General features: G+C 38.5%; 1 protein-coding gene and 1 pseudogene across 1 annotated transcript; both read left to right on the top strand.

Moving 5' to 3' along the window:
- The first annotated feature begins 1,739 nt into the window (after positions 1–1,739).
- Positions 1,740–12,553, top strand: LOC134496970 (vomeronasal type-2 receptor 26-like; annotated as a pseudogene).
- A 4,187-nt stretch (positions 12,554–16,740) lies between these two features.
- On the top strand, positions 16,741–25,919 carry LOC134496969 (vomeronasal type-2 receptor 26-like). Its single transcript, XM_063302685.1, has 6 exons — positions 16,741–16,961; positions 18,316–18,493; positions 20,193–21,053; positions 21,569–21,796; positions 23,012–23,138; positions 25,018–25,919. The coding sequence occupies exons 1-6, from the start codon at positions 16,741–16,743 to the stop codon at positions 25,917–25,919; spliced, it is 2,517 nt and encodes an 838-aa protein (XP_063158755.1).
- The last annotated feature ends 1,291 nt before the right edge of the window (positions 25,920–27,210 follow it).

Raw genomic sequence — 27,210 nt, 5'->3', positions numbered from 1 at the left:
CCTATACAGTCAACACATGGGCCATATTTCCCAGAGCAATATTTCTGTTACCCTGCCAATGCCAAAACTAAACATCCACTATCCATATCAACTTTAAATACTACAAAAGTTGGCAAACACCAAAATGTTAATCATGGGCAACTGAGAACACCCAGAAGGGGAAAAATCCCTTTTTGGATATTCATCTGTGGAGCAGGGCCATAAGCAGGCTAAAGAAAGTGAAGTACAATATTGAGTTCCATGGTAAACATCATTTGGATTTTTACATGAGAAGAAGGTCATTCTCAGCCCCATAAATGGAGGATCATATAATATATAGATCATTAATTAAAATTAAAACATTACAGTTTGTAAAGGTAAACATTTAGAATATACTGAAAACTGACAGCAGTCTCTTTTCAATGCAGTGGAAAATAAATAAATAAAAAAAGGGTGGGAGGGAATAAATTTTAGAAAATAATAAATTTCAAAATTTCAGATGACATTTAGTGCCCCCACCCAGCTTTATTAAACAGACCCTGATCACATTTATTTTTGTGCATATGATAAAATAGCAAGGATTTATAGCACCAATTAAATTCCACATTAAATAGGAAGGAGTACTCTGATTGATATGACAACCCTTTCCATTTCCAATGTCATTGATCAAGAGGCTTTGTTGCAGGGCCATAAAATATCAATTGTGGACAAGTGATTGGGTTGATTGGGTGGAGGGTCATGTCAGTCACCAAGCTGGAAACAAATTTATGGCCCACATCATGTGACTATGTTTTAAACATCATTTGAAATGAGTGAAAAGAACCAAGCAGCATTTTTTTTACTTTGCAATAAAACACTGCTGAAAACAATGACTCTCCCAGATTTTAGAACTTTCTGTTCTGAAATTTATCCACTTTGTCAATGTAGCCCAATTAAAAACTTGTCTCTGATGATATTTCCTTTTTATTTGCTTATTCACTAGGCACTACACACTGCTCCAATCCCAAAGGACTCTGAACAGCTTACCAAACCTGGTCCCATTAAGGATGGTTAAAAGCAAATGTCAGGATAGAATTAAATGACAAATGCAATAACCCAAGTGCTGAAAGAGCTCTCCAAACAACCAATAAAGGGGTGGGGGGTGGGGGGGTGGGAGTGTATAGCATGATGGGTCCACTAATCTTTGGCTCTTTGAAAAGTCATGTTTGAATGTACTTCCTAGAATCCAGCAGGGTGGGAGGGAGTGTAAGTTGGGTAGTTCTCTTGTTGCAGAGAATTCCATCTTTACAGCTACAGAATGAGCAAAATGTTTCTTGTTTGGCATTTGTTCATTAGAATTTTCTTTTCTTTTTTTTCTTTTTTTCCCTCTAGCTTCTACATTGTTTTTAGATATGAGCCCTTTTTTTCCTAGCCCATCAATATTGTCATTCTATTTTCTACTCAATGTCTCTAAGGCATTTTGCTGAACATCCATCAATTTCCCCTATAATTACCCAAGGAGTCTTAGTAATGTAGCTTCTTCTCAAATCCTTGAGGAATTCCAAGGGACAATTTAGAAGAACAGCTCCAGATTGAAAGGTGCTATTAATTGTGGGACCAGAGAGCCAGAGATGCAACAGTCTGCTTTTTGAGAAAAAATATACATATGTGGGCTGTTCTAATTACTGAGAGTTTTTTCATGTTTCATTGTTGCGGATGGAACTTGTTCCTATGTGGTGATATACATTTTCTTGAAGAAGATGTTATTTTTCATGGCAGTAATGGCAGTATTACTGCCAGGGATTACATGCCTTATTCCTGCTCCTACAGCATGTGCTGTGGGGAAGCCTCACCTTATTAAGCACAAGTATTTTCTATCAGGGGATTTCATAATGGCCGGCATCCTATCTCAGTTCTACATGACATCTGATCCAATGAGTTTCACAAGGCATCCATCTGAAGAACTGGTTGTTGAGCTCATGTAAAGACTTTCTTTTCTTAACTGTAGCATATCTCAAGCCAGATATCTTTCTCTAATGTGGTGCCTGGACCAAGTTAATTACTGTCATTACTTGTAGCACAAGCTATTTCTCCTGTTTCTTGACGGTTAGTTCCTTAATTATTAAGTAATATTGATTGATCCCTACTGATATTTCTTACCTGGAAAATAAAGAATTAAAACACACACACACACAAAGACATACACACACAGTTATGACAGATCTCACCCCAGTGTTTTATTCAATTTCCATATTGGGCTTTTCTCATTTACTTAGTGTGGAATGAATTATCAGTGCTGTACTATCGAATCACCTTTTGTAGCTAATTAAATGTCAACTTTTAGAGGTTTAATTGTTTCTCTGAATATTAAGGAACAATGGTGCTGTGTAGCACTTTGAATTTGTTTCCAGACAGCTGCTTCAGCAGGCAGGGAGCAGAAATGTAGGGCCTCTCTGCCCTAATGAAACAGCTCCCTCTTTTCCCAGGATTAAGGAGCCCTCTGGAGGTCTTTCATGATCCCAGAAAAACAGTGACATGCAACAAAATGTTTGCCCTCAAGCATGCTTCAAAACTCATTCCCCCCAAAAAAAAACACCCAAGGGGAAGAGGGAAGAGCTAAAGGTACAAGACTAGAAATAGGCCTACTGTAAGAATTACAAAAGACCATAATATCGTTATTATTAATGCTCCTTCAAGCAATTCATCTGTTTCCTGCTGGACACTGTTTATAATGAATGAAAGGAACTGTAACAGCCAGCCTCGATCCACTGAAAAAATATATATATTTTTTTATGTTTTGCCCAAGAGCATTTTCCCTTTCATCAAAAATCATGTTTTAGGACACTCTGAAATATCTTTGCAGAATATTTCAATTATTATACAAGTATCTCATTAGATTTCATCCTCTTCTATTAGAACATTCTACATTTGCTGGTCAGGTAATTTAAAAATGACTCAAATGATTCAGGGCATTTGGAGAAATGGAAAAAGTTTCTGGGTGCTAATGCATTTTCATGATTCCCTGCACGGTACTATACAGTCTATTTTTTCTTTATACTGTTTAGCTGAATTATCACTAAAGTATATGAAATGTCATATTCTTTAAGAGAAGAAATGTGATCTGGAATGTATCTCTCATTGCAGATTTTTCCTGCAGAACTACCAACATATCCTGGCCTTGGTTTTTGCTGTAAAGGAGATCAATGAGAACAACCTCATATTATCCAACATGACTCTGGGTATTCACATCTCTAACAGTTATTTCATGGCCAGATGGACCTACTTTGCTTCAATGGAGCTTCTCTCAACACGGGGCAGGTTCATCCCCAATTATAAGTGTGATGCCAAGGACCGGGCAGTATCTGTTATTGCAGGACCTACCTCTCACATCTGTCCCTTCATGGCAAACATTTTGAACGTCTACAAGATGCCCCAGGTAAGATTTGCTTTTGGAATAAGTGTAATGGGCTGTGAAAATCACCTTGAGGAAAAGAAGGACGAGCCGCAGCCTAGACAATGGTCTGATAAATGAAACCAAACCAGAAATGTAATTTGAGAAAGCATCTCAGAATTGGCCCTCCCTAGTTCTCTGGAATGGAAAGGCAGGGGAGGGGGGAATCACTTTCTGAATTATAAGATTGATGTCAACCCTTGCAGGTAGTCCTGGCCAGGAAACCAAAATCATGAACACTAATACAACTGTTATTGTAAGGTTACAGTAAGAGAATCTCGCAGGTCTGAAAGCACTTTCCCCCTCCCTTGTTACATGTACAAAGTTATGTCTACAAAATAACAACAAATAACCAATAAGTAATTCTTCTTTTATATTCCATTTTGTGATTTGGAAATAAAGTGTCAATCCAAAAAGGGATGAGCAAAGTATGTGGTGGCCGGATGACATGGATATTTTTTTGGTACTGAACCAGGTTTATTCCTCATTCTGAATCCAAACCTATTAATATACTATGATTCCTTGAGTTATTGAAAAATACACTGTATAATAATGTCAATACATTTTCATCAATACATCTTCTCAACCGTGTATTTATATTCAAATCAATGGATTATTATTTGGGAATAGTTATCTTGACATTTGTACTGCAGAATGACCTTCCTTCCTTCCTTCCTCTCCATGAACATTCCATAGTAGTTCAAATAATAATAATAAAAAATGTAGTACAAATGGAAGAAAACCGCATAGAAAGTTAAATAAAATGCTCAATGGATGAGTTATCATTAATTCCCTTACACCACATCCAAACACAGCTGTTTTAGTGGACTGTGAAAAGCTTGAAGGGAGCTTGGGAAAAGAGGAGAACTGAAAGATTAATACAATAACTGGCTGACTTACCACACTATTTTTTTTTTAATTTATTTATTTATTTATTTGTTTGTTTATTTATTTTATTGATTACATTTCTCTGCTGCCCATCTCACACACAATGACTCTGGGCAGCCTACAAATACTAAAAATAGTGAGTCACTAAAACAATTCAATATAAATACATAAAAAATACAAGTACAATGTCTAACATATAAAATATAGCATATAAAATATGCAATTCAGGATGGGAAGCTCTTAATCTTATTTTTACTCCCTTGCAAAAGTCCAGGAGAGTGGGGGCCTGTCTTACCCCCAGGGGTAGTTTGTTCCAAAGGGTGGGTGCTTTGGCAGAGAAGGCCCTCTTCCTGGACCCTGCCAATCAGGTTGTTTCTTACTTTATTACATATTCTTGCTAATATTTCCTACTACTTGGTAAACACAATCAGAGTATTGTGATATTTCAATAATTTCTTCTCCTTCTCCATCTCCATCTCCTGAAATCAGAATAATCAATAAATTAATAAATCCTAAGTAAACATGGGCAATTCCATCAGATGGAATGTGATATCAGGATTTCCATGGCACATTCCATGGAATGTAGCAGCATTGTGGGGCATTTTATCCCTGAATTTAGTGACTTAAGTCTCTTTAAAGCATAAGGCACCATTTTTGCCTCTCCCAAATTCTGATCATGGGAAAAGTGATCCAAAGATTTAGCACCAGTTGCATTTCAGTTCACAAAACGTTTGTTATTGGTCAGCTGCATATTTTCTACTCAGGTTTGAAAGTGGGGAAGAAAAGTGTTTGATTTGTAGGATATTGCTCCTGAAATTCAGATAAGATAATACAGAAAGTAAGAGGCTGATGCATTACCAAAATGTGAAATAATTTAAATGAAAAGGAAGAAATTCATTCATGTGCCCTTCTAGTACTTGTGGGATTGCAATGCATATCCATATTTGCATGCAAATTGGTATGCATACAGATTATGAGATGAGAACTAAGCAGAACTGGAAGAGGTGTAGGGTCATATTGAACACCAAACAAGGTTCTTGCATTGCTCATCCTATCTCATCTGCATCCCACCATGACTTCATTGTTTCAGTTATTCTGCTGTTTCCTATCAGGAGAAGACTAGCTAAATGCTGGGAAGGGTTTGCTTCAGGACCAAGAAGCTTTCGCCCTTAAAATTTGGGGACCATTTTTAGTATAACATTTCCTGAATTAATGCATTTCTGAGGCCTCCAGCTTTGTACTTATACTACAATTAAAGCTATTGAGTGAAAATTCTGCACATCAATTCTTTTTGAGTATCAGTAGGTTAATGCTTGCAAGGAAGACCAAAAATTAAGAACAGAATTTTCAAACATAATGAATATTTCATTTTGGAAAACCATGTTCCCTCTGTTTTCCACATTTAGCTCATATATGGATCTTCTCCAGTGATAGATGACAAGGTACAAGCTGCTTTCTTTCATCGTTTTTTTTCCCAAATGGTGACCAACAGATCATGGGTATTCTCCAGTTGCTTTTGTACTTAAGGTGGACTTGGATTGGGCTAATTTTCCAACCTAATGAGAGTGGAGAGAGGTTCATACAAAATGCTGTTACTTTGTTTTCCCAGAAAGGTATCTGCTTTGACTTCATGCAAAAGATGGCCAAGGAAACATTTGCTAATGATCTTGCAGGTGCATATAAAGAGTTTAGTAAAATGTACATGATTATCATGAAGAGCACTGTCAATATTATTATCCTATATTGTGAAAACCAGGCCACTGCCATTTTTAGAATGGTGCCCTATTTAATAGAATATGAAGAGATGCCAATAAAGAGAAATGATAAAGTTTGGATAATGCCAGCCCAGATGGAGTTTACATCAGTTCCCTTTCAAAGAATGCTGGTTATGGACTCCTTCCATGGTGTTATAACTTTTGCAGTTTCTTCCAAGGAGATCTCTGGATTCAATAAATCCCTTCAGATTAGAAACCCAACTTCAGAAGAAGAAGACCATTTAATGAGAGTGTTTTGGGAAAAGGGTTTTGAATGTTCTTTTCCTCAAGATAAGTTAGATGAAGATAATGGACTGGAGAAGAGAATCTTGAGAATCTTCCTAAGTCTGTCTTTGACACCACCATGACTGGGCAGAGCTACAGCATCTATAATGCAGTCTATGCTGTGGCACATGCTTTGACAGCCATGTTTTCATCCAAATCGAAATACAGAGCAAGGGCAAACAGTGGGAGACTGATGATTCTCAATCAAGAAACATGGCAGCTAATAATAGAATGAATGAACACTTCCTTTTGCTCTTATCTATAATGCAATGGGCTGTGGCACTTTGGGTATGACACTGAGAACACTGGAGTGATGATTTTGTTTCTCTTGCCACTCCATTTTCCTCATAGTTTCAGGACTGAGTGAAACTTTTGTAATTGGGAATATCTGGCTCTTTGTACGCTGCCCAGAGTCACTTGTTTGTGAGATGGGTAGCAATATAAATTTGAAAAATGAATAAATAAATATTGCTACAATATTATAGAAGAAATGATTAAGATGCAGCAGCTGCGTGGTTGGCAGAGGTTCAAAACATCTGTGGAAGGGAAGAAACAGAGATGAGGGGTGGAGGAACACTAATTCTATTATTGTGCCCAGTCATATGAAATGGATGACCCATAACTTAATCCCACTGCAAATTCTTCTTCTTCTTCTTCTTCTTCTTCTTCTTCTTCTTCTTCTTCTTCTTCTTCTTCTTCTTCTTCTTCTTCTTCTTCTTCTTCTTCTTCTTCTTCTTCTTCTTCTTCTTCTTCTTCTTCTCCTCCTCCTCCTCCTCCTCCTCCTCCTCCTCCTCCTCTCTCTCTCTCTTTCTCTCTCTTTCTCTCTTTCTTATTAATTGTCTTCCTTTGTTTCTGTTCAGCTCCATCACTATTTGAGAACCATCTCATTTCCTTTAATGAAAATGGGGACTTAGAGACTGGATTTGATATTTTCAGCTGGGTCACATTCCCAAACCAGACCTTTGTTAAAGTCAAAGTTGGAAGGATAGACCCAGTAGCTTTGCCAGATAAGATATTCACCATTTCTCCACAGGACATCATCTGGCCCAATGTGTTTAACCAGGTATTTCAAACTGTGCACATTAATCCTTTCTTGTTTTCATAATTATAGATTTGAATAGATCCTGTCCTTCAAGTTGTCAGGTTTAAAACTGTGAAGATGAAGAAATAATGACGAGAGGTTTTGAAATACAAAGACTTAAACCTCTGAATAGTAAGGGTTAAAATAATTTCCTTATATCTCCTCATTAAATCTTTAAGTGTTTTAGCAGAACTTAATCCAATGCTTAGAGCCTATTTCTGCTGGCATTTCAAGGTTCCCTAGTTAAAACACACACACACACACTTAAAAGGGCATTAAAGTAATTAAAGCTCTATATAATTCACAAGGTTTTAACAGTGAGTGCTGAAATTTTAATGCCTACTATATATGCTGGGAGATTTCCATACTAAAAAGAGGGTATGTTTGGGAAATCCAGGATTTATTTCCCAAAAATGACACTGATTTTATTCAAGCTGGATTTCCAGATTGTATGCAATTGGAAGTTACCTTTCAATTTTAAAGGGGGAATAACTTTAGAGAACATTAGTGTTGTGAAAAATGCAGTATGAACCAAGCTGGCATCTCTTTTCTTGAGGACTTACTCTAGTTGATGGCTGTTAGGTGCCTCTGATCATATTCTACCTCCTTAAGTACCTGAACATTGACTAGCTGTTTTTTCTACAGTCCAGGAATTGATGGATTACCAATTAAGATATTTCAACAATCAGATGCAGCAGTGGAAGCTCTTACTTTTCTATGTCAAGAAGTCTGGAAGACAACAACCTGGCCAACTAACTGGAAGAGATCTGTATTCAAACAGAATGTGGAAATTATCAAATAATTTCATTAATTTCACATGCTAGCAAATTTTTGCTGAAACTAATTCAACAACGTTTGCAGCCTTACATCGACAGAGAACTACCAGAAGTCCAAGCTGGATTTCGAAGATGACGCGGTATGAGAGATATTGCTGACGTCAGATGGATCTTGGCTGAATGTAAAGAATACCAGAAAGATGTTTACCTGTTTCATTGATTATGCAAAGGTGTTTGACAGTGTGGACCATAACAAGTTATGGTTAATATTACGAAGAATGGGAATTCCAGAGCACTTAATTGTACTCATGTGGAACCTGTACCTGGATTAAGAGGCAGTCGTTAGAACAGAAAACGGTGATAACGAGTGGTTCAAAATTGGAAAAGGTGTGTGGCAAGGATGTATACTTTCACTGTACTTATTCAATGTGTATGCTGAACAAATAATTCGAGAAGCAGGAATGTATGTAGAAGAATGAGGTATGAGAATAGGTGGAAGACTCATTTCACAACCTGCAATATGTAGATGATACAACTTTGCTTGCCGCAAGTGAAGAAGACTTGAAGTACTTGCTGATGAAGATCAAAGATTGTGGTCAGCAATACAGACTATACCTGAATGTGAAGAAGATGAAGATACTCACAAGTGGACCAATAAACAACGTCACAAGAAATAGAAAAGAAATTGAAGTCATCAATGATTTCATTTTACTCGGATCAACACTCAATGCCAAGAGAAGTAGTAATCACAAAATCAAATGATGCTGGGAAAATCTGCCATCAAAGACTAAAGTTTTCAGAAGTAAAGATGTCAGTTTAAAAACAAAGGTGTGTGTGATTCACGGCATGCTCTTCTCAATTGCCACATATGCCTGTGAAAGTTGGACATTAAAAAAGGAAGATAGAAGAAGAATTGATGCATTCAAATTGTGGTGTTGGTGAAGATTATTGAAAAACCCTGGACTGCCAGAAGAACAAACCAATCAGATTTAGAAGAAATACAGCCAGAATGTTCCCTAGACGTGAAGATAACTAGGCTTAGACTCTCATACTTTGGGCAAATCGTCAGGAAAGACCGATCACTTGAAAAGGACATAATGTTTGGTAAAGTTGAGGGCCAGCGGAAAAAAGGAAGACCTTCAATATGATGGATTGATACAATTACAGCAACAATGGATGCAAACATTGGAACAGTCAGGCTTATGGCGCAAACCAGACAGCATTTCATTCTGTTATACAGAGGGTCGCCATGAGTCGTAAACGACTCGACGGCAACTAACAAAAACAACAACAACCAGGTGCCTCTGAAATGGGTTCTCCGCCTAGGAACTATATGAATAAATGTTCACCATCTTGACATTATAACTCATCACTGTTTCACAGATATTCAAGCTATTGTTTTTATCCCATCCTTTCAGCTATTCCATTGCCTTCCTATTCTCCTTCAACCTTGTTGAACATTGTATTTATCCCCCTAATCTTCCCTTTCCTGCATGTCCAGATTTTCAGAGTTTCCATCTGCTAATCATTATACAGTAGTTGGGGAGCAGTCAGCCCCGGTTTGGTCCAGGAGTGATGGTTTAGTTCTTCTTACAATGGATGGTGTTCTAGGTAATAATCTGGAAATTTATAATTTGCAGCTTTTTTTTTTCTTGCTCATCTTCAATGTCTACATTTCCACAGCTGGCAAGACCATCACAATTACTGACTGGCTTATCATAATTGTCACTGAAATATCCCCACCTTTCAACTTCTTTTTAAAGTTGTCATTGGTTTCTTTCCTAGAGTTAATCTCTTCTATATGTCTTCTGCATACTGTCCATCTTTACCTGTTCTTGAGTTCTTGGAGACAAACTTATCAGCAACCTTTCCTTTGTTGCTGTCTGTTGAATGTGCAAACAAGCATGCAGGTAGATGTTACCTTTTTTCTCTTAAATTTTTAACCCAGAATTTTCATTTTCATTTTTACATTCATACTGAGGGCTGAACCACCCTTTTTCCTTGCTCCACCAAAAGGATGGGCCAACTAACATTCTGGGTACAGAGGAATTAATAAGATTTTCTCAGCCTGTCCCTAGGGTTCTGGGAAGGCTCTTTCTAGTCACATTATACTTTCCCTGCATCAAAAGCAATGTTTCCTCCCATCTGCTTTATCTCATATAAATACTGGTTTGCTCTGGCAAGTCTCCCCCAAATCATCCTCAGGCTCTGCTTTCTTTCTTCACTGGTCTTTCATACCAGGATTCTGGGCTGCCTGATTGTATTTTTTATTATATGGTGGGTTGTGTTCAGCAGTGGAATGGAGAAATAATGGTTTAAAAAAACGAATTCCAGAGGAATAGTGAATGCTGGATACAGAGATCAATACTGTGGGTGGGTGAGTGGGTGGATGGATGGATGGATGTTCTGCCAAGTTCCCCTTCATGCCCCAAATGACAGGAAGAATGAAAAAACTGCTGCTCTTAGTTTGCTTGTTCTTCCACCCATCCTTGAAAGACATTGGTGCTTACTTTCCTGGCATGGATGAGAAGGAAAAAAGAAACGGGGTGATCCCATGTCGGGGACCATGTTAACCTTGGTCCACACAAAATGCCTGACCATTGCTGTGGCCAATGTAGAGAAAGGAAATGAAACTCAGGGGATAAAATATAATTCATCTCTATTTTCCAGCTAATTTATGCATGGGAAGCAAGTTCTTCTGGACCTCTACTTTCACATAGCCAAATGATGGTACCTTCATGTCCCCAATTCTTTGTGTTCCTAACTTCAGTTTTGATTCTAGTTCTCATTCCCTACAAAACTTCAATTCATTAAATATAATTCCCTTAAAACATAAGGATATTTTGGGACACCTACATCCTACACTCATTATTTAAAAGTGAAATCCACATTGAGATATAATTTTTTGAAATAAAACATAGGACTTTTAATAAATCCCAGTTTCACTTCTTTATAGGTTCTACCTCCTTCTCTATGTAATGACAATTGCTATTCAGGCTACAGTAAGATGAAAATAGAAGGGAAGCCTTTTTGCTGTTATGATTGCCTTCCATGCACAAAAGGGAAAATTTCAAACCAGATGGGTAAGAGTTGTCTTGTGCAAAACTATTCAGACTTCTTAACTGTGATTCAAGATACTAATATTGAAGAATAAATAGATAAATATGAGATACTATGTGATAGACATTTTCCACCCCCACTTAAACCTAGACTATTTTTTGCTTTTTTTTTCAGGAAATTGCTGAATGATAAAAGATTATTACACAAATCATTATTAGATATTGTAAAAAGGAGAGTCCTTACCACAAAGCAATATATAAATCTCAGAACATTTGGCATACTTACGCATGCTGCTAAATATAAACAGGTGTTACTTAATTAGGAATAAATGAATCCCATTAATTAAGTCTCAGTCGCACTACCTTCGTATTTCTAGAAACTGATCATGATGTTTTCTTTTTTCAGATGCAGCTGATTGCTTCCAATGTTCAGAAGATCAATATACAAACAAAGCTCAAAATCTTTGCATTCTAAAACAAACAATGTTTCTGTCTTACAGTGAGCCACTGGGAATCACCTTGGCCACTGTGAGTCTCTCCTTTTCGTTCATCACAGCTCTGGTGCTGGGAATCTTCATGAAACAGCAGGACACCCCTATAGTCAAAGCCAACAACAGGAACCTCACCTGCATTCTTCTCATTGTTCTCCTCCTCTCCTTCCTTTGCACTTTGCTCTTTCTTGGCCAACCTGATCAAGTGAAATGTCTCCTGCAACAAACTGCTTTTGGCATCATCTTCTCTGTAGCTCTTTCTTGTATATTGGGGAAGACAACCATTGTTGTTCTTGCTTTCATGGCCACCAAGCCAGGTTCCAAAATGAGGAAATGGGTGGGCAAAAGGCTGGGCAAAGCTATTGTCCTATCTTGCTCCCTAGCTCAATTCCCCATTTGTGTAGTGTAGTTGGCAATTTCCCCCCCATTCCCAGATTCAGACATGCACTCCATGGCTGAAAAAATTGTCCTAGAATGTAATGAAGGCTCAACCACTATGTTTTATACTGTCCTTGGTTTTATGGGGTTCTTGACTGCTATGAGCTTCATGCTGGCCTTCCTAGCTAGGAAGTTGCCTGACAGCTTTAATGAAGCCAAATTTATCACCTTCAGCATGTTGGTCTTTTGTAGTGTTTGGATATCATTTGTTCCTACCTATCTGAGTATGAAGGGCAAATACATGGTGGCGGTGGAGATCTTCTCCATTTGGCTTCCGCAGCTGGACTACTGGGCTGCATCTTTTCCCCCAAATGCTATATCATTATCCTGAGACCTGATCTGAATAAGAAGGAGCAGTTAATAAAGAAATAATCCTGAAGAGGCAGTTCAGTTTGCTCATTGATTCAGTGGATTACAGCCTTCCCCCTGCTGCATCCAAAAATGCAGGGGTCACTACATGCTGGAGTTTGTTGATCCTGGAATCAGTACCAAAAATCTGAACATGTCATCGTCATCATCATCATCATCATCATCATCATCATCATCTCAATACAAACTACAAACTTCTATCAAATATCTCTGACACATATGCAAGAGGAAAATTCATACGGAGAGGTCTATGACCAGGAAAGACCTACAACATTCTATCAAATGACATGAATTCTGGTTCCTCTGAGGACAATTGCTACTAAGAGGAACAGGTTCTTAGGTAGAATCAACTCAGATTTTGAAAATATCAGAAGCTTCACTGAAGTTAGAGAAATTAGAGGGCATGACTTTGTAAATAAGATATGAGAACCTTGTCATTAGCCTTCTACTGGTGAGTTGAAGACAAACTCCGTTATTGATGAAGAGTATTTCAGACTTACCATTATTCTGAGGACTGATTTAAATAAAAAGGGATGATTAATTAAAAAATTAAACATTTATGTGCTTTATGGATATCATTGTGCTTGCTTATTCAGTGCCAAATAGCCCTTCAACTGATAAGCTTTTAAACATTTAAAGTATTACATTTCATCAATAAGGAAAAAAAATAATAACTATTATTATGCTTTCATATCGTATAAACTCATCTTACTCTACATTTAGTTTTCATGGTATATATAAGAGGGTGTTGTCAGTGAGGGAAAACTGTGAGAGAAAGTAACATATCTGTAAAATATTTACAAGAGAAATGCTTATACAGAATTAGGAATGTGAATTTCTAAATACTATGCTTATTGGTAAGGGAAAAACAGTCAGATGATGTAGTGCTTAAGGCACCAGGCTAGAATCTGGAAGACCATGAGTTCCAGTTCTGCCTTGGACACGAAATCAGCTGCGTGACCTTGGGCCAGTCCCTCTCTCTTGACCCTAGGAAGGAAGAGGCAATGGCAAACCACTTCTGTAGTCTTGCTAAGAAAACTGCAAGGGAAAGGGAAAGGGAAAGGGAAAGGGAAAGGGAAAGGGAAAGGGAAAGGGAAAGGGAAAGGGAAAGGGATAGCAGAACTGCTACTAGGGCCACTTTAGAAGGTTATCCATGGTAGTAAAATACTAGGGCCAATCTGGATGCCTAAGATTACATATTTATGGAATTGCATCTCTGGGCTCAACTTCATTTCATCACCTCTGAGATCTTGGGGGCTGGGACTTCTTTTTCCCCAATAAATCACATATCGTGCATTTTGGGTTTCTGCTTGCAAAATGTCCCCATTCACCAAGTATTGTTAATATGTTTTCTACTACAGATTAAGGTTACTGTGGTAACTAATCATTTTGGCCGGGTGAAGAGGTTGAATTTAATTGTCCCCTTTTCACGTGTTAATGGTTGCATTGCCTAAGGGAGGAACTTGCCTGAACTTGTTTTAGTTTCAGTTTCCCTTCTGTGTAGGCTTGCAGAGAATACGCAGCTGAGAGAAATCTCTCCTCTCAGCAAACAGCCTTTAAATATGTTTTGCTTTCTGTAAATAAAATTATTTTTATAGAAATGCCTAGTGTGTGACTTTTCCGATCTCTCCTGGGCCAAATGCTTTCTAGCACTCTGCCAACAAGTATGACCCTTTGTTATAGTGCTTCAGAAGGCCAGGTCTTAGCAGGGCACTAATGCATAAAGTAGCCAGGTTCTCCACAGTATAGACATAGTTCTGCATGATATGGGACTTTTCAAAAGCGGTGCTTAGAGAGTCAGTAGCTCCCAGCTGCATGAGTTCAACCTCTGACATCTCTGATCTACGGTTAAGGGAAGGAGAGGAGAATGAAAGAGAAAAAATGTGTTTTCCATTCCCATACACATTTTGCCTTTCCTTTGCAAATCTTCTATTGATGCCCAAGCATATGTGAACTAATGCTATCTTAATTACTGAGTGCCTTGATGATTGTGCTCTTTGACTTATTTCCCTTTTGAACTGGTCAGTTAGGCCTCTTTCCTTCCAACCCACATTAGGAATTAACAGCTGAAACTCAGCAGCACATCACCATTCTTTTGTAGGAAACAAGTTTCATAGTTGGCAATCACTTGACTAGATCCTCAAAGTTTCTCTCAGGCATGCCATAAAATTGCCATGATTGTCTAAGCCTCCACTGCTCTCACGAAAATGTGGTGCTACCCAGTTGACACCTCACTGAAAAATTAGGCTAATTATAAATCCTACATAAGTTCAATCAGTGGAGGACTCATCTAGACTCAGGGTGATATCTAGTTCATGCTGAGCACAGTAGGTAATATACTTGTTTGGGTATTCCTAAGATATTTGTCTGGGTGTTAGGCCTGGACTTATATGGGACCAGTGGTTTGGTGAATTCTGTCCCTCCTACTGGGATAGCTGGGTCATTCCCTGGGCTAAATGATCCATTTCATTTTCACTTGGTTCTGATACTAGAGCAAAACTGATTCATGATTAATGAGGTTGCTAGATGTTTTGTAGCTGTTGTGTTAATCCTTGCCCGCTGGATGACAAGTGACATGCTAAAACAATGTGAATCAAAATAGGTAACCAAAATCTCAGGCTTCATATTTAGGCTTGTCAATGAATCACCAATGTCCAGACAATTAACTCACAGCTTAACTTCTCTGTTTAGACTGGAAAAAGACTTCCATAAATGACTTGACTGGATTAGATTCTTTTGCTAACAGGAATGAAATCTCACATACAACATTTGAGTGCCCACAACAGTACATTATGAAGAGTTGAAATTCAAACCTTCTTCCGCCTGTTCTTCTAAATCAACAGATACTTTGCAGGTGACTTAGGCAATTAAAATGGTCTAGGTCATCCATGCAATGGCCATCTCTAACCTGGGAACTGCTGTTTCATCATAGCATAGAGTTGGAGACTCCATGACCTCTAGAAGACATTGGTTGTCTTTCACTGATAGATGTCAAGGTTCAGTCTGAATTAGAAGTTCACAAAGATCACAAAAAAGCCCCACAATATTTTTCTCCCTGACTTACATCTATCCAGGCATGGGCTTGGGGAGGACAGTACAGGTAGTCCTCATTTACTGACTGTAATTGGGACTGGGAACTCCATCATTAAGTGATGTGGTCATAAGGTCTTTAAATCATGAGATTTATGAAAGACTTATGACAGCAGTTCTTGCACTCCCCATTGTCATCGTTAGGTGAATCCCATATGGTCACGGCATCCTGTGGTCATGTGATCACCATTTGTAACCTCCTGCTGGCTTTCCCATTGACATTCTTCTTGGAAGGCAGCAGTAAATGCTGCAAATGATGATCTTGTGACTGCGGGAAGCTGCAGTGTCATAATTGTGAGCCAGTTGCCCAACACCAAAATCATGATCATGTGACCGTGGGGATGCTGCAACAGCCTCAACTATAAGGACCTGTCATAAGTACCCCTCGCTCAGCATCATAACTTTGAATGGTTGCTGAATGAGTGGACATTAAACGAGGACTACCTATAAACAATTAAATGGTTATTGATATTGCAGGATATTAAGAGATAAATGGATACGATTGCAACTTAGTGCTCTCATCAGACTGGCTAAGTTGTGGCACACATCTCTTGATTGTGAATTAATAATTATATGCAGTAAATGAATGAAGAGAAACAAGCCATCCTTTTTACTCTGTATTTTAAGAAGTTCTTCCTGATTACAAAATCTCTCTTTTGAAATTTCCTCACTTTCTAAACTGGGATCAATTGGGGATTAATCTTCATCAGTAATTACAAGCTTTTCTGGAGAAACTAATTACAGACAATTACAGATTCTCTTGCTATTTCAGGAAAAAAAAAGTTATTTTTCTGTTCAGTGTCTCTGAAAAGTGTCATGGCTGTATCTTCCATAATTACTGAAAGACGCCTTATTAATTAAATCCTTTCTGAAATCTCTAAGGAGCTTCAGGATCATAACATGACAATGAAATACAACTGAAGGGAGCAAATAATGTTCCTTGTCCATCCATGGGAGGAATGAAAAAGAGCTGTGACAATCTCGTTCTTCAAACTGCACTTTCTAAGTCCAATCAAGCAAGTAAAAGAACATATACGGAGGCTATTGCACTTCAATGAGACCTTTAGTTTTCAGAAGGAAATCCATATTTCTTGTAAAATATGTTATTGTTCATGTCACTGATGATATTGCTACTGCCAGATGTGGTATGCCATAATCCTGCTACTGCTACCTGTGTGGTGGGCAAGCCTAATCTTCTTAAGTATCATTACTATCATACAGGAGATCTCATCATTGCTGGCATTATTTTGCAGTTCTACATGATTTCTGATCCAGTGGATTTTACAAGGCATCCATCTGAAGAACTGGTTGATGAGCTCATGTATAGACTTACTGAAACACATAATAAAAGAGATAATATCTTCCTTCTCTATGATGACCTTTATTTAAATAGGGAGTGTCCAAGAGAGGAAATCCTATCTTCCAACTGCATTATTATTAGTATCCTCATCCTCATCCATACCAATAATTCTCAGTATTTCTTGTTGATTGATCCAAGTTTCTTGTATGCATTTAGGTGCCCACAAATGCTTCCTGTCTCTGAGGAAAAATGAAATAAAACAAAAACTATAATTTCCAATATCTAAGTAAAATGTGGAGTCATTACTTTTAGTTCTAGAAACTATGAATGTCTGTAGTTCCCTCTTATACTTATTTACTGCAGGATGAATAACTAGCAATGTATTCCTGATCACTGTTTGCAATTAACCAAACATCAGTATTTAGGATTCAAATTATTATCATGGATATTAGGGGGAAAATGGGTCTGAGTGCATTTTGGATTCAATTCCTGAAATATCTCTTAGATTGTGCGGAGGGTAAGTTATCTCTCCGACCTGTCTACAGTAGCCACATTTTCTCCCTGGACTGCTTTAAACAGTTGCATTTTTTTTTTACATTTATGCTCCTGCATGCTCCAGAGCTTAGCCTTTTACAGAAGAAAGTGAAGGCAGAAGATTTAGAAAGCAGGACTAGAAGTAGGTCTAATAAGCACAAGCCGCTGAGCTTGCCGATCGGAAGGTCGGTGGTTCGAAACTGCGTGACGGGGTGAGCTCCCGTTGCTAGTCCTAGCTCCTGCCAACCTAGCAGTTGGAAAACATGCCAGTGTGAGTAGATTAATAGCTACTGCTTTGGCAGGCAGGTAACGGCATTCCATGTAGTCATGCCGGCCACATGACCATGGAAGTGTATACGGACAAACGCCGACTCTTCGGCTTTGAAACGGAGATGAGCACTGCCCCCTAGAGTCATACACGACTGGACTTATTGTCAAGGGAAAGCTTTACCTTTACCTAATTCATCCATTCTCTAGTGAAAGCTGTTTATAAAGCATTAATGGGTTTCGAATAGTGTGAATCCATTCAAAGAGTAAGTTTAATCCTCGGCATGATAACATTGTTCTTTGTCATAAAATATACATATATTGGATGCTTTAGGACATTTTGAAATACATTTGAAAAGAAAAAATCACTGCCAGATGCTATAAAAAATTCACATTGGTTTTCATGCTAGAACTTTATACATCTTCTTGATATAATTTACAATCATAATTCTCATTGCAGATTTTTTCTTCAGAACTATCAACACGTCCTAGCTTTGATTTTTTCTGTAGAGGAGATTAATGCAAACCCTCAGTTCTTTTCCAACATGACTCTGGGCATTCGCATCACTAATAGCAATTTCATGGCAAAATGGACCTATTTTGCTTCGCTGGAGCTACTGTCCACCCAGGGCAGATTCATTCCTAATTATAAGTGTGATATCCAAGAGAAGACAGTATCTGTTGTTGCAGGACCTAATGCAAACATCTGTCCATTTATGCCAAATATTCTGAATGTATACAAGATGCCACAAGTAAGAACTACTTATAAATACATACCTTTTTTTCACAATGTCTAAAATCTGTGCTTGGTTAGGTTTCTATTACGTTCCTAAGATCTTTTAAATAAAGTTTTGTGATTTGCATACAAAGTGACCATCTGAACAGAAAGAAAAGGGCAAAACTGCCTAAGCAGTAGGGAGTTGTTGTGTGGTACATGCCTAATTCTGAAACTTGATCAATATTATATATTGCCACTGCTTGACTTCCTTGTCCCTGAGAAAGTCTGATCTGTGGTAATGCACACCGTATCTGTTCTGATATTAGTTTAACCTAAACAAGACCTGTTTAGTAGACTCTGTACTTAGCAAACTTCTCTTTCCACTCCATAGAAGAGATTTTGTCTTGCCATCTACAATATTGTTGCCTTAAAAAAAAAAAAAAAAAACAGAAAGAAAAACAAACGTCATCTCGGTGTGATGGTGCCTGGATGTGGCTAGCTAGGGACTTGGTTGGTTTGGTTATTATTGCAGAGTCATATGAAGATGTAGAGAGTGAAAGAAGGAGGTCAGAGGAGTTTCAGAGAGATAGCATGTTGGTTCTGTTGTAGTGTTTTCTGAAGACGAGACCACCCAGAGAACAATGGGGTGGGCAGTGATGGTAAAAAGAAAGAGATAAAGATGCAAATTGCAAACTTTATGAACTTTTCTGGTTTGGGTGCTAGCTGGGCAGAGACAAGCAAAGTGAACAAGGTGGTATCTTGCAATCAACATGGGATTCATTTGACTTTGTGGAACCTGAGGACATGTATACAGTGCTCAGCAGTATAAGCTTCACCAGCTGTGGGATAGATCCATGACCCTCCTGGTTCCTTCAGATGGCCCACTAGGAGTTGTGGGGTTGGAAAATGGGTACTCCTTTCATTTGGGCCTAGAAGCATACTGGCAATCAATGCAGTGATCACAATGCATGTGTTATGCCACAATGACAGGTTTACTTGACTAGTAAGTAGCAGCCACAGTCATAGCACCTAAAGTTTCCAAGCTGTCTTCCAAGGCAGCCCTATATGGAGCACATTGCCGGAGTCTGATTACAAGTGTGAGTTAATGTCACCAGATTATCACAGGGAGCTTCATATTTCCCACTCCTGTTCTAAAGGGTGGGGCAAGGAGACTCTGCTTCCTAGTAGACTTGCCACTGTCTCTCATATGGAAGGTAATATATCATGCATCATATATAAGACAGCTAGTTTGGTCTACTGATTAAAGTGCTGGGCTAGAAACCAGGAGTCTGTGACTGCTAGTCCCACCTTAGGCATGAAAGCCGGCTGGGTGACCTTGGGCCAGACACTCTCTCTCAGCCCAACTGACCTCACAGGGCTCTTGTGGGGAAAATAGGAGGAGGAAGGAGTATTGGGTTTGTTTGCTGCCTTGATTTATTAATAAAGGTGGGATATCTTTTTTTTTAAATAAAATATATTGCATGGAAGGTAAGAAGAAGATATGTTAGCAAAATGTGAAATAAAATAAATTGAACTTCAGGGATTACTGAATCAATAGATTGCCAATTCTCTGGCTTTCAAACGTTATTACATTTATACTTACTAAAGGAAAATTCTCCAGATCAGTTCTTTCTAGACTGGACTATATTTCTCTTGAAGTTTGTGCTGAATATCCTTCTTATAGTCTAAAAGTAGAACCGACAACCCAACTATTTTAATTCATTTTTTCTTAGCTCATATATGGATCTGCTCCAATGATAGACAAGAGGGAACACACCGTTTTCTTTCATCGTTTTTTCCCAAATGAGGAGCTTCAGACTAAGGGGATCCTCCAGCTGCTGTTGCATTTAAGGTGGACATGGATAGGGCTGATTTCCCAACGTGATGAGAGTGGAGAGAGGTTTGTACGGAATGCCCTCGCATTGTTTTCCCAGAAAGGTATCTGCTTTGATTTCATGGAAGAGGTGGCCAAAGAAAGTTTTTCTAGTGACATGGGCGGTTTATTTAAATATTACATTGAAATGTACAAGGTTGTCATGAAAAGCATTGCCAACGTTGTGATCCTCTATTGTGAAAATCACATCGTTACCATTTTCCGAGTATTTCCCTATCTTTCGGAGTATGAGGATATACCAGTAAGGAGAAAAGATAAAGTTTGGATCATGCCAGCCCAAATGGAGTTCACTTCAGTCCCCTTTCAAAACATACGGCCTTTGGACTTTATTCACGGTGCGATATCTTTTGCAGTTTCTTCCAAGGAGGTGACTGGGTTCAAAACATTCTTACAGACGAGAAGCCCTACTTCAGAAGAGGAAGACCATTTAATAAGATTGTTCTGGGGACAGACATTTGCATGTTCTTTCCCTAAAGACATGTTGGATGAGGACACTGGAGGGCTGTGCACCGGAGAAGAGAAGTTGGGGACTCTTCCTAATTCTGTGTTTGAGACCAGCATGACCGGGCAGAGTTACAGCATCTATAATGCAGTCTATGCTGTGGCACATGCTCTGAAAGCCATGTTTTCCTCCAGTTCCAAACACAGAGCAAGGGCAGACCGTGGGAGACTGATGATTCTCAATCAAGAAACATGGCAGGTAATTGTAGAAGAAATGACAAGGGCACATTGTTCAAGCCTCTCTGCTATTTTCCTGGTGCAGAACCAGTACATTTCAGGTTCAGTATCCTCATAGTTTATAAACTACATGAATTACATGAATCTTTGCACTGGTTCATGTTTCTTTGCAACAGTGTGTAGGAACTGCATAAGTAAGATCTGACTCGAAAAATGCATTTGACCAAAACCACAGTTTCATAATGGGGTTTGAAGTTTTGTCAAGCCAGCTCAGCTTGATGAAAGTGTGTTTGTTAATATTTTGATTCTCCTGCACAGTAGTACCCACAACATCTAAAAGCTAGTAGTGTACATTTGCTGTAGGAATATTTATTTTGCCAGATCAATTGTTTTTATTTATGTATTTATTTGTGGAATTTATAGAGCTGCCCATCCCACACATGTGACTCTGGGCACAGAGTACACAATAAAAACACAAAGCTAAAGAATCAATATAATTCAAATACAAACATTTGTGTTTGATTTGCTTCCATTTAGCTCCATCATTTCCTGAGAACAGTCTTATTTAACAACAGTATTGGGGAAAAAGTTTTCTTTAATGAAAATGGGGAATTAGAAACTGGATTGGATATAATCAACTGGATCACATTCCCAAACCAGACTTTCCTTAAAGTCAAAGTTGGAAAGATAGACCCCTTGGCTTCTCCAGAAGAGCCTTTCACAATTGCCGAAGAAAACATCATCTGGCCGACCATGTTCAACCAGGTATTTCCTACTGGCAGTTCAGGTTATCTAGAATCCTCCTCTTGACCTTTTTCAGAATCACTTCTATCATTTGAGTGACTCATTAGTATTAAAACTGAGGCAGTAGAAATATGACAAAAAATGAACAGTGCTGAGATTGGAATATATAGCTCTTCCACTATACAACTTGTACTCCCTTACCATACATTGATGGACATTCCTGAATGTATACAATTACCAGCTGTCATTTTCAGGTTGCCTACAGAGGAAACCATCTTTGAGTAAGGAAAGCTGGAAATTATTTAATAATAAACAAGCTATATGTTGAGATACTGTACTGGTTAAAATATCTTATACCTTGCCATTGTTCCAAGTTTTTTTTTTTTTTTCCTTCATAAAGTAAGGGTAGTGAATCTCAACCTTTTAATTTTATTACCTTCTGACTGCACATTGTCCAAGACATATCTTGCAATCCCATCTATTCTCTTTAGTTTTCTACATTTAACCTTTAACTTTAATTAATACCTCATCTGTTCCATAATAACTACAAGGCTGACTGGATTGCATTTCTCTATAATCTATTTCATGTTCTATAATTTGATTCTAGGTAGTAAAGAAGAGTCAGTTTGGCATGGTGGTTAAGGCACTGGGCTAGAAATTAGGAGACCATGAGTTCTATTGTGTTAGGCATGAAGCCAGCTGGGGGACCTTGGGCCAGTCACTTTTTCTCAACCCTAGGAAGGAGGAAATTGCAAACTATTTCTGAAAAACCTTGCGCAGAAAACTTGGAATTTGGAATCCCATGAATTACAGCACAAATTCTCTGCAGTACTCCTTTTCAGGACCTAAATGATAGAAAGGACTAGAGCCAATGGAAATTCCAAGATTGAGTTTCCCCCATAAAGCATGGAATAAATTACCTATCAGTTTGACCAAGATGGAATATGAGGGGAGTCCAGCTTTAATGATTAGGCTTTCAGAAAACCTAAGGCTTTGTCAATATATCTTAGGAAATAGTAACATACATGATTCCAGGAGGACATATAGATAATGTCACTTTGGTATGGTGGCATTTATTAAATGTGCATGTCTAATAATATGTTGAGGTTGAATCCTATGCACCACATTTCTCAAAAAGTCATGCAGCTTTATCAGGATATCACATACACAGTGAAACACTAGTTTATAAATTATAAATTCTGATTATTGCTCCATCCTGGTTTCATTTCTGGACAGGCACTACCACTTTCTGTATGCAATGACAATTGTTATTCAGGCCACAGCAAGATCAAAATAGAAGGGAAGCCATTTTGCTGCTATGACTGTCTTCCATGTGGAAAAGGGAAAATTTCAAATAAAATAGGTAAGGTGTGTCTTGTACATAACTGCTAAGCCTTATGAACTATCACCCACAGTACTGTTTACCTATCTGCATTTAATCTGTGCTGCACTTTTCTTGAATGTAATCTGTAATGGTTGCCTATTCTGACAGACTCAGTCTCACAAGCAGATGCTTAAGGATAACTGATTTATTGAAAGAATAGTGTGCAAATACAAAGAAAGCTGAGAATGAGCAAAAGCGCGCCAAATACAAACTAAAAACCCTCGCTTCAAACCCGGTCCCGCCCTCACTCCCGCTTAGCAGCCACCCCCTCCCAGATGTTAGCAACCGTCACTCACATCGGCCTGAGAAAGTAACCTTGAACACAGTCAATAACCCAAACATACATTCCACAGTTACAGCAAGGAGATTACAGCCTGGCACGGTTGGAAATCTCCACACGGATCAGGAAAGTGACATGCGAAACATTACGATGTATTCAGAACATTGAAACGATGAACATGACATAATCAGTTATTCAGAATTCAGAGTACTCTACCTCTGCCTGTGTACTAGATTTTTCCCAGGGTTTTTCATAACATCCAAATCTGAACTTCTGGTCCATATTGTCCCTGAATTAAGCCTGACTTTGAATTCCCATGAATGCAGAACCAGATAAAGAAAAAAATCCATCCCATGAAAAGGATTCTTCCTAATTGAGAGAAAAATCTTCCTAAGATTGAGGGAAATCCTTTTGGGGGGACAGAGGGGAAGGAATGGAACACTTGTGTTTTATCATCAATCACCTATGAAGGAAGAAGAATGAATCTGATGCCCTGTTAGGTATAAAGGATTAGGAAGATGAGTTTGTCCTTGCTGGAGAGCAGCAGGCATGTAAAAACCCCACTTAGAAGGTTAGTGGGAGTTACAACTGAGGGTGTTTGCTGTACATTCTCAGACTGCAGCCTTGAAAATGGCATGGCATTTGTCATGTAAGAGCAACCCCCCAAATTAAACATTTTGAATTGTGCGGAATCTGATTGATTGATTGAAAACTGGGTGAAGCTTATTAAGGAAGTTTTTAGTGTTTTAGGTCAAAGAAAGGTCTGGGAAAGCTAGAGGTTTTCTGCAGATTTCAGAGCCATAGGACTACACTTCTAATACATACATACATACATCATACATACATACATACATACATACATACATACATACATACATACGGTTAATTTAGTGCATTAAACCACCCAAGGCTTCTCTTATGAACAAAGCAAACATATGCATTTCAAAGCACTTCAGAACAAGAAATATGGGCCATGAATATTGATCCTTCTGCTGCTCTGATAGCAATTTACAATCATCAAGGATCTGCAACCTTGGACATAACTGGCACTCTTGCTAAAATGTTTGTCACTTGAACATGGAAAATCCAAACTGAGAAAGCGTATGAGTTAATGGAAGTATCCCCAAGGAATTAGGTTGTCTCTTCCTGAAGGGAGAGAAGTCACCTACTAGGAATTCAGAATGTAAGTGGTAGATTTTGACTCATTTTCCATAAAACAAGTCAGTCCTTAAGTAAGTTGTCCAACTACAAGAGCTCACAACGAAGTATCACACCATTTCTCTGGAAAAGAGACCAGGAAAGTCTGAACTGGGAAGCGTAACACAATTAAACTTTTCTCTTCCACTTTCCTCTGCTATCCTCCAACATGACACTGAGACTGGCACAAATGACGGTGGTCTCTTTTTGATCAAATAATATACAGTAGATATTTCTGCCTATGGATGGTCTCATTCTTAATTTCTAATAGTGCAATACAAATAAGATGGGCATAGCTTACTTAGAAATAAATGAAGTTGCATTAATAATTCAGTCCATCTAATTCATAGCTTTTATGGGCCGTGATGTTTTCTTTTGCAGATGCAGATGACTGCTTCCAGTGTTCAGAGGATCAGTACCCGAATGAAGCTCACAATCTTTGCATTGAAAAACATATAACTTTCTTGTCTTATGAAGAGCCACTGGGAATCACTTTGGCCACTGTAGCTCTCCTCTTTTTTGTAATCTCAGCTTTGGTGCTGGGGATCTTCATCAAACAGTGGGACACCCCCATCGTCAAAGCCAACAACCGGAACCTCACCTACATTCTCCTCATCGCTCTCCTCCTTTCCTTCCTTTGCAGTTTGCTCTTCATTGGGCAACCTGACCAAGCGAAATGTCTCATGCGACAACCTGCTTTTGGCATCATCTTCTCTATAGCCCTTTCTTGTATATTGGGGAAAACAGCCATTGTGGTTCTTGCTTTCATGGCCACCAAACCAGGATCCCAAATAAAGAAATGGGTGGGGAAAAGGTTGGCCAACACAATTGTTCTGTCTTGCTCCCTGGTGCAAGGCATAATTTGTGTTGTGTGGCTGGCATTTTTCCCCCCATTCCCAGATTCTGACCTTCACTCAATGGCTGAAGAAATTGTCCTGGAATGTAATGAAGGTTCAGCCACCATGTTTTATACTGTCCTTGGCTTTATGGGGTTCTTGACTGCTACCAGCTTCATGGTGGCCTTCCTGGCTAGGAATTTACCCGACAGCTTCAACGAAGCCAAATTTATCACCTTCAGCATGTTGGTCTTTTGCAGCGTCTGGGTATCATTTGTTCCCACCTATCTGAGCATCAAGGGAAAGTACATGGTGGCAGTGGAAATATTCTCCATTTTGGCTTCTGCAGCTGGATTGCTGGGCTGCATCTTTTTCCCCAAATGCTACATTCTTCTTCTGAGGCCTGATTTAAATAGAAAGGAGCAACTTATTAAAAAAAAACCCTGAATTATGCTTTTGAATCATATAATCTCTCCTTACTGTAGTGTTTTCTTTTTCTGCTAGACTTCTCAATTTGGGAAAACTGAGCATAATCTTTTTTTTTCAAAAATACACAAAATAAATGTTTACCTAACTTTGGAATGTGCCTGAGGAATAATTATTGTTTATATATAAGATGATGTAATGATATAAAAATGGAAGGTTATATACATGTCAGCTAACGGAGGATGCCCTGTGGCAATTTGCACAGCATTTTGCTAGCCCAATTGCTCAGATTTGCTTAGTCTTGAGTCTTCATGGATCTTGGGTTTGACAACTATTATCTAGTCTCCAACTATCTTGGCGGGAGGAGGTTGTTGAGTATGTAGTAGGGATTCACTTCAGAGCAGTCTAGAAGAAGCATATTATCTGGGTCCTTTTCAGTCAGAATTCATGCATCTGTATGGGGAGGTAACAGCATTGGACATGCTATTGGATGAGCATTGTCAGGATGGACAGAAGTAATCCTCCCACCTAGTCCTTCTGGAACATTCAGTAACATTTAACATAGCCAATATAAGAGGTGTTTCAGAGACATCTAGAAGGATGGGGTTTTAAGGCTCTGTTCTGCAGTGGTTCCTCACCTTCCTTAGTGGGTGGATTCAGTTAATGGTTAGAGGGGGAGGGGGGGGTCAGTGCAGTAGTCTCTCACTTGTGGGGTAGCACAAGTTCAGATCTCTCCCCCCTGCTATTTAACAACTACATAAAGCCTCTGGGAGAGTTACCCATTTGTCTGGGGCACAGTATTATCAATATGCTAATGATGCCCCACTAAATATCACCAACCCATGCTGTTCTAGTGATCCTATGGAAAACATATTCTAGAGATATCAGCCAAACCCAGATATCAGCCAAACCCAGCTACCCAAGAATCCAGCTTCCGCTGGTATCAAACTCAGGTTGTGGGAAGAGTTTCAGCTGCAATACTGCCACCTACCTATCTGCACCACAACAGGCTTTTCATTAATGTACACCTCACTTATGTTGTGGGGGAAAAAAAACCTAATCCTATTCCTATTTCTTATTTTTGTTGCAGGATCATAAAATATTAGCAGTGGATAATTTAAAGGCTGGATGATGTGGTAGCTCATGTCAGTCACCAAAAGTGTTAATAAAGTTGTAGCACACATCTCATAATGGATATTGCTGAATAATAACTAGAAATAAATTGTTTATATTTTAATTATTTATAAATAATATACAATCTAAATATTATAGTATAAATAATAATACAATTTAAAAATAATTTTAAATAAAG

Source organism: Candoia aspera, chromosome 4, assembly GCF_035149785.1.
Source record: "Candoia aspera isolate rCanAsp1 chromosome 4, rCanAsp1.hap2, whole genome shotgun sequence".
NCBI classification, from domain to species: Eukaryota; Metazoa; Chordata; class Lepidosauria; order Squamata; family Boidae; genus Candoia; species Candoia aspera.
This window is presented reverse-complemented; position numbering and strand designations above follow the sequence as displayed.

Excerpts from the sequence above, each read along its gene's own strand:
- LOC134496969 (XM_063302685.1), top strand. The coding sequence starts at position 16,741 with ATGTTATTGTTCATGTCACTGATGATATTGCTACTGCCAGATGTGGTA. Across the intron at positions 21,054-21,568 it reads TCAATCAAGAAACATGGCAG|CTCCATCATTTCCTGAGAAC; the intron begins GTAATTGTAGAA and ends GCTTCCATTTAG. Across the intron at positions 23,139-25,017 it reads GAAAATTTCAAATAAAATAG|ATGCAGATGACTGCTTCCAG; the intron begins GTAAGGTGTGTC and ends TTTCTTTTGCAG.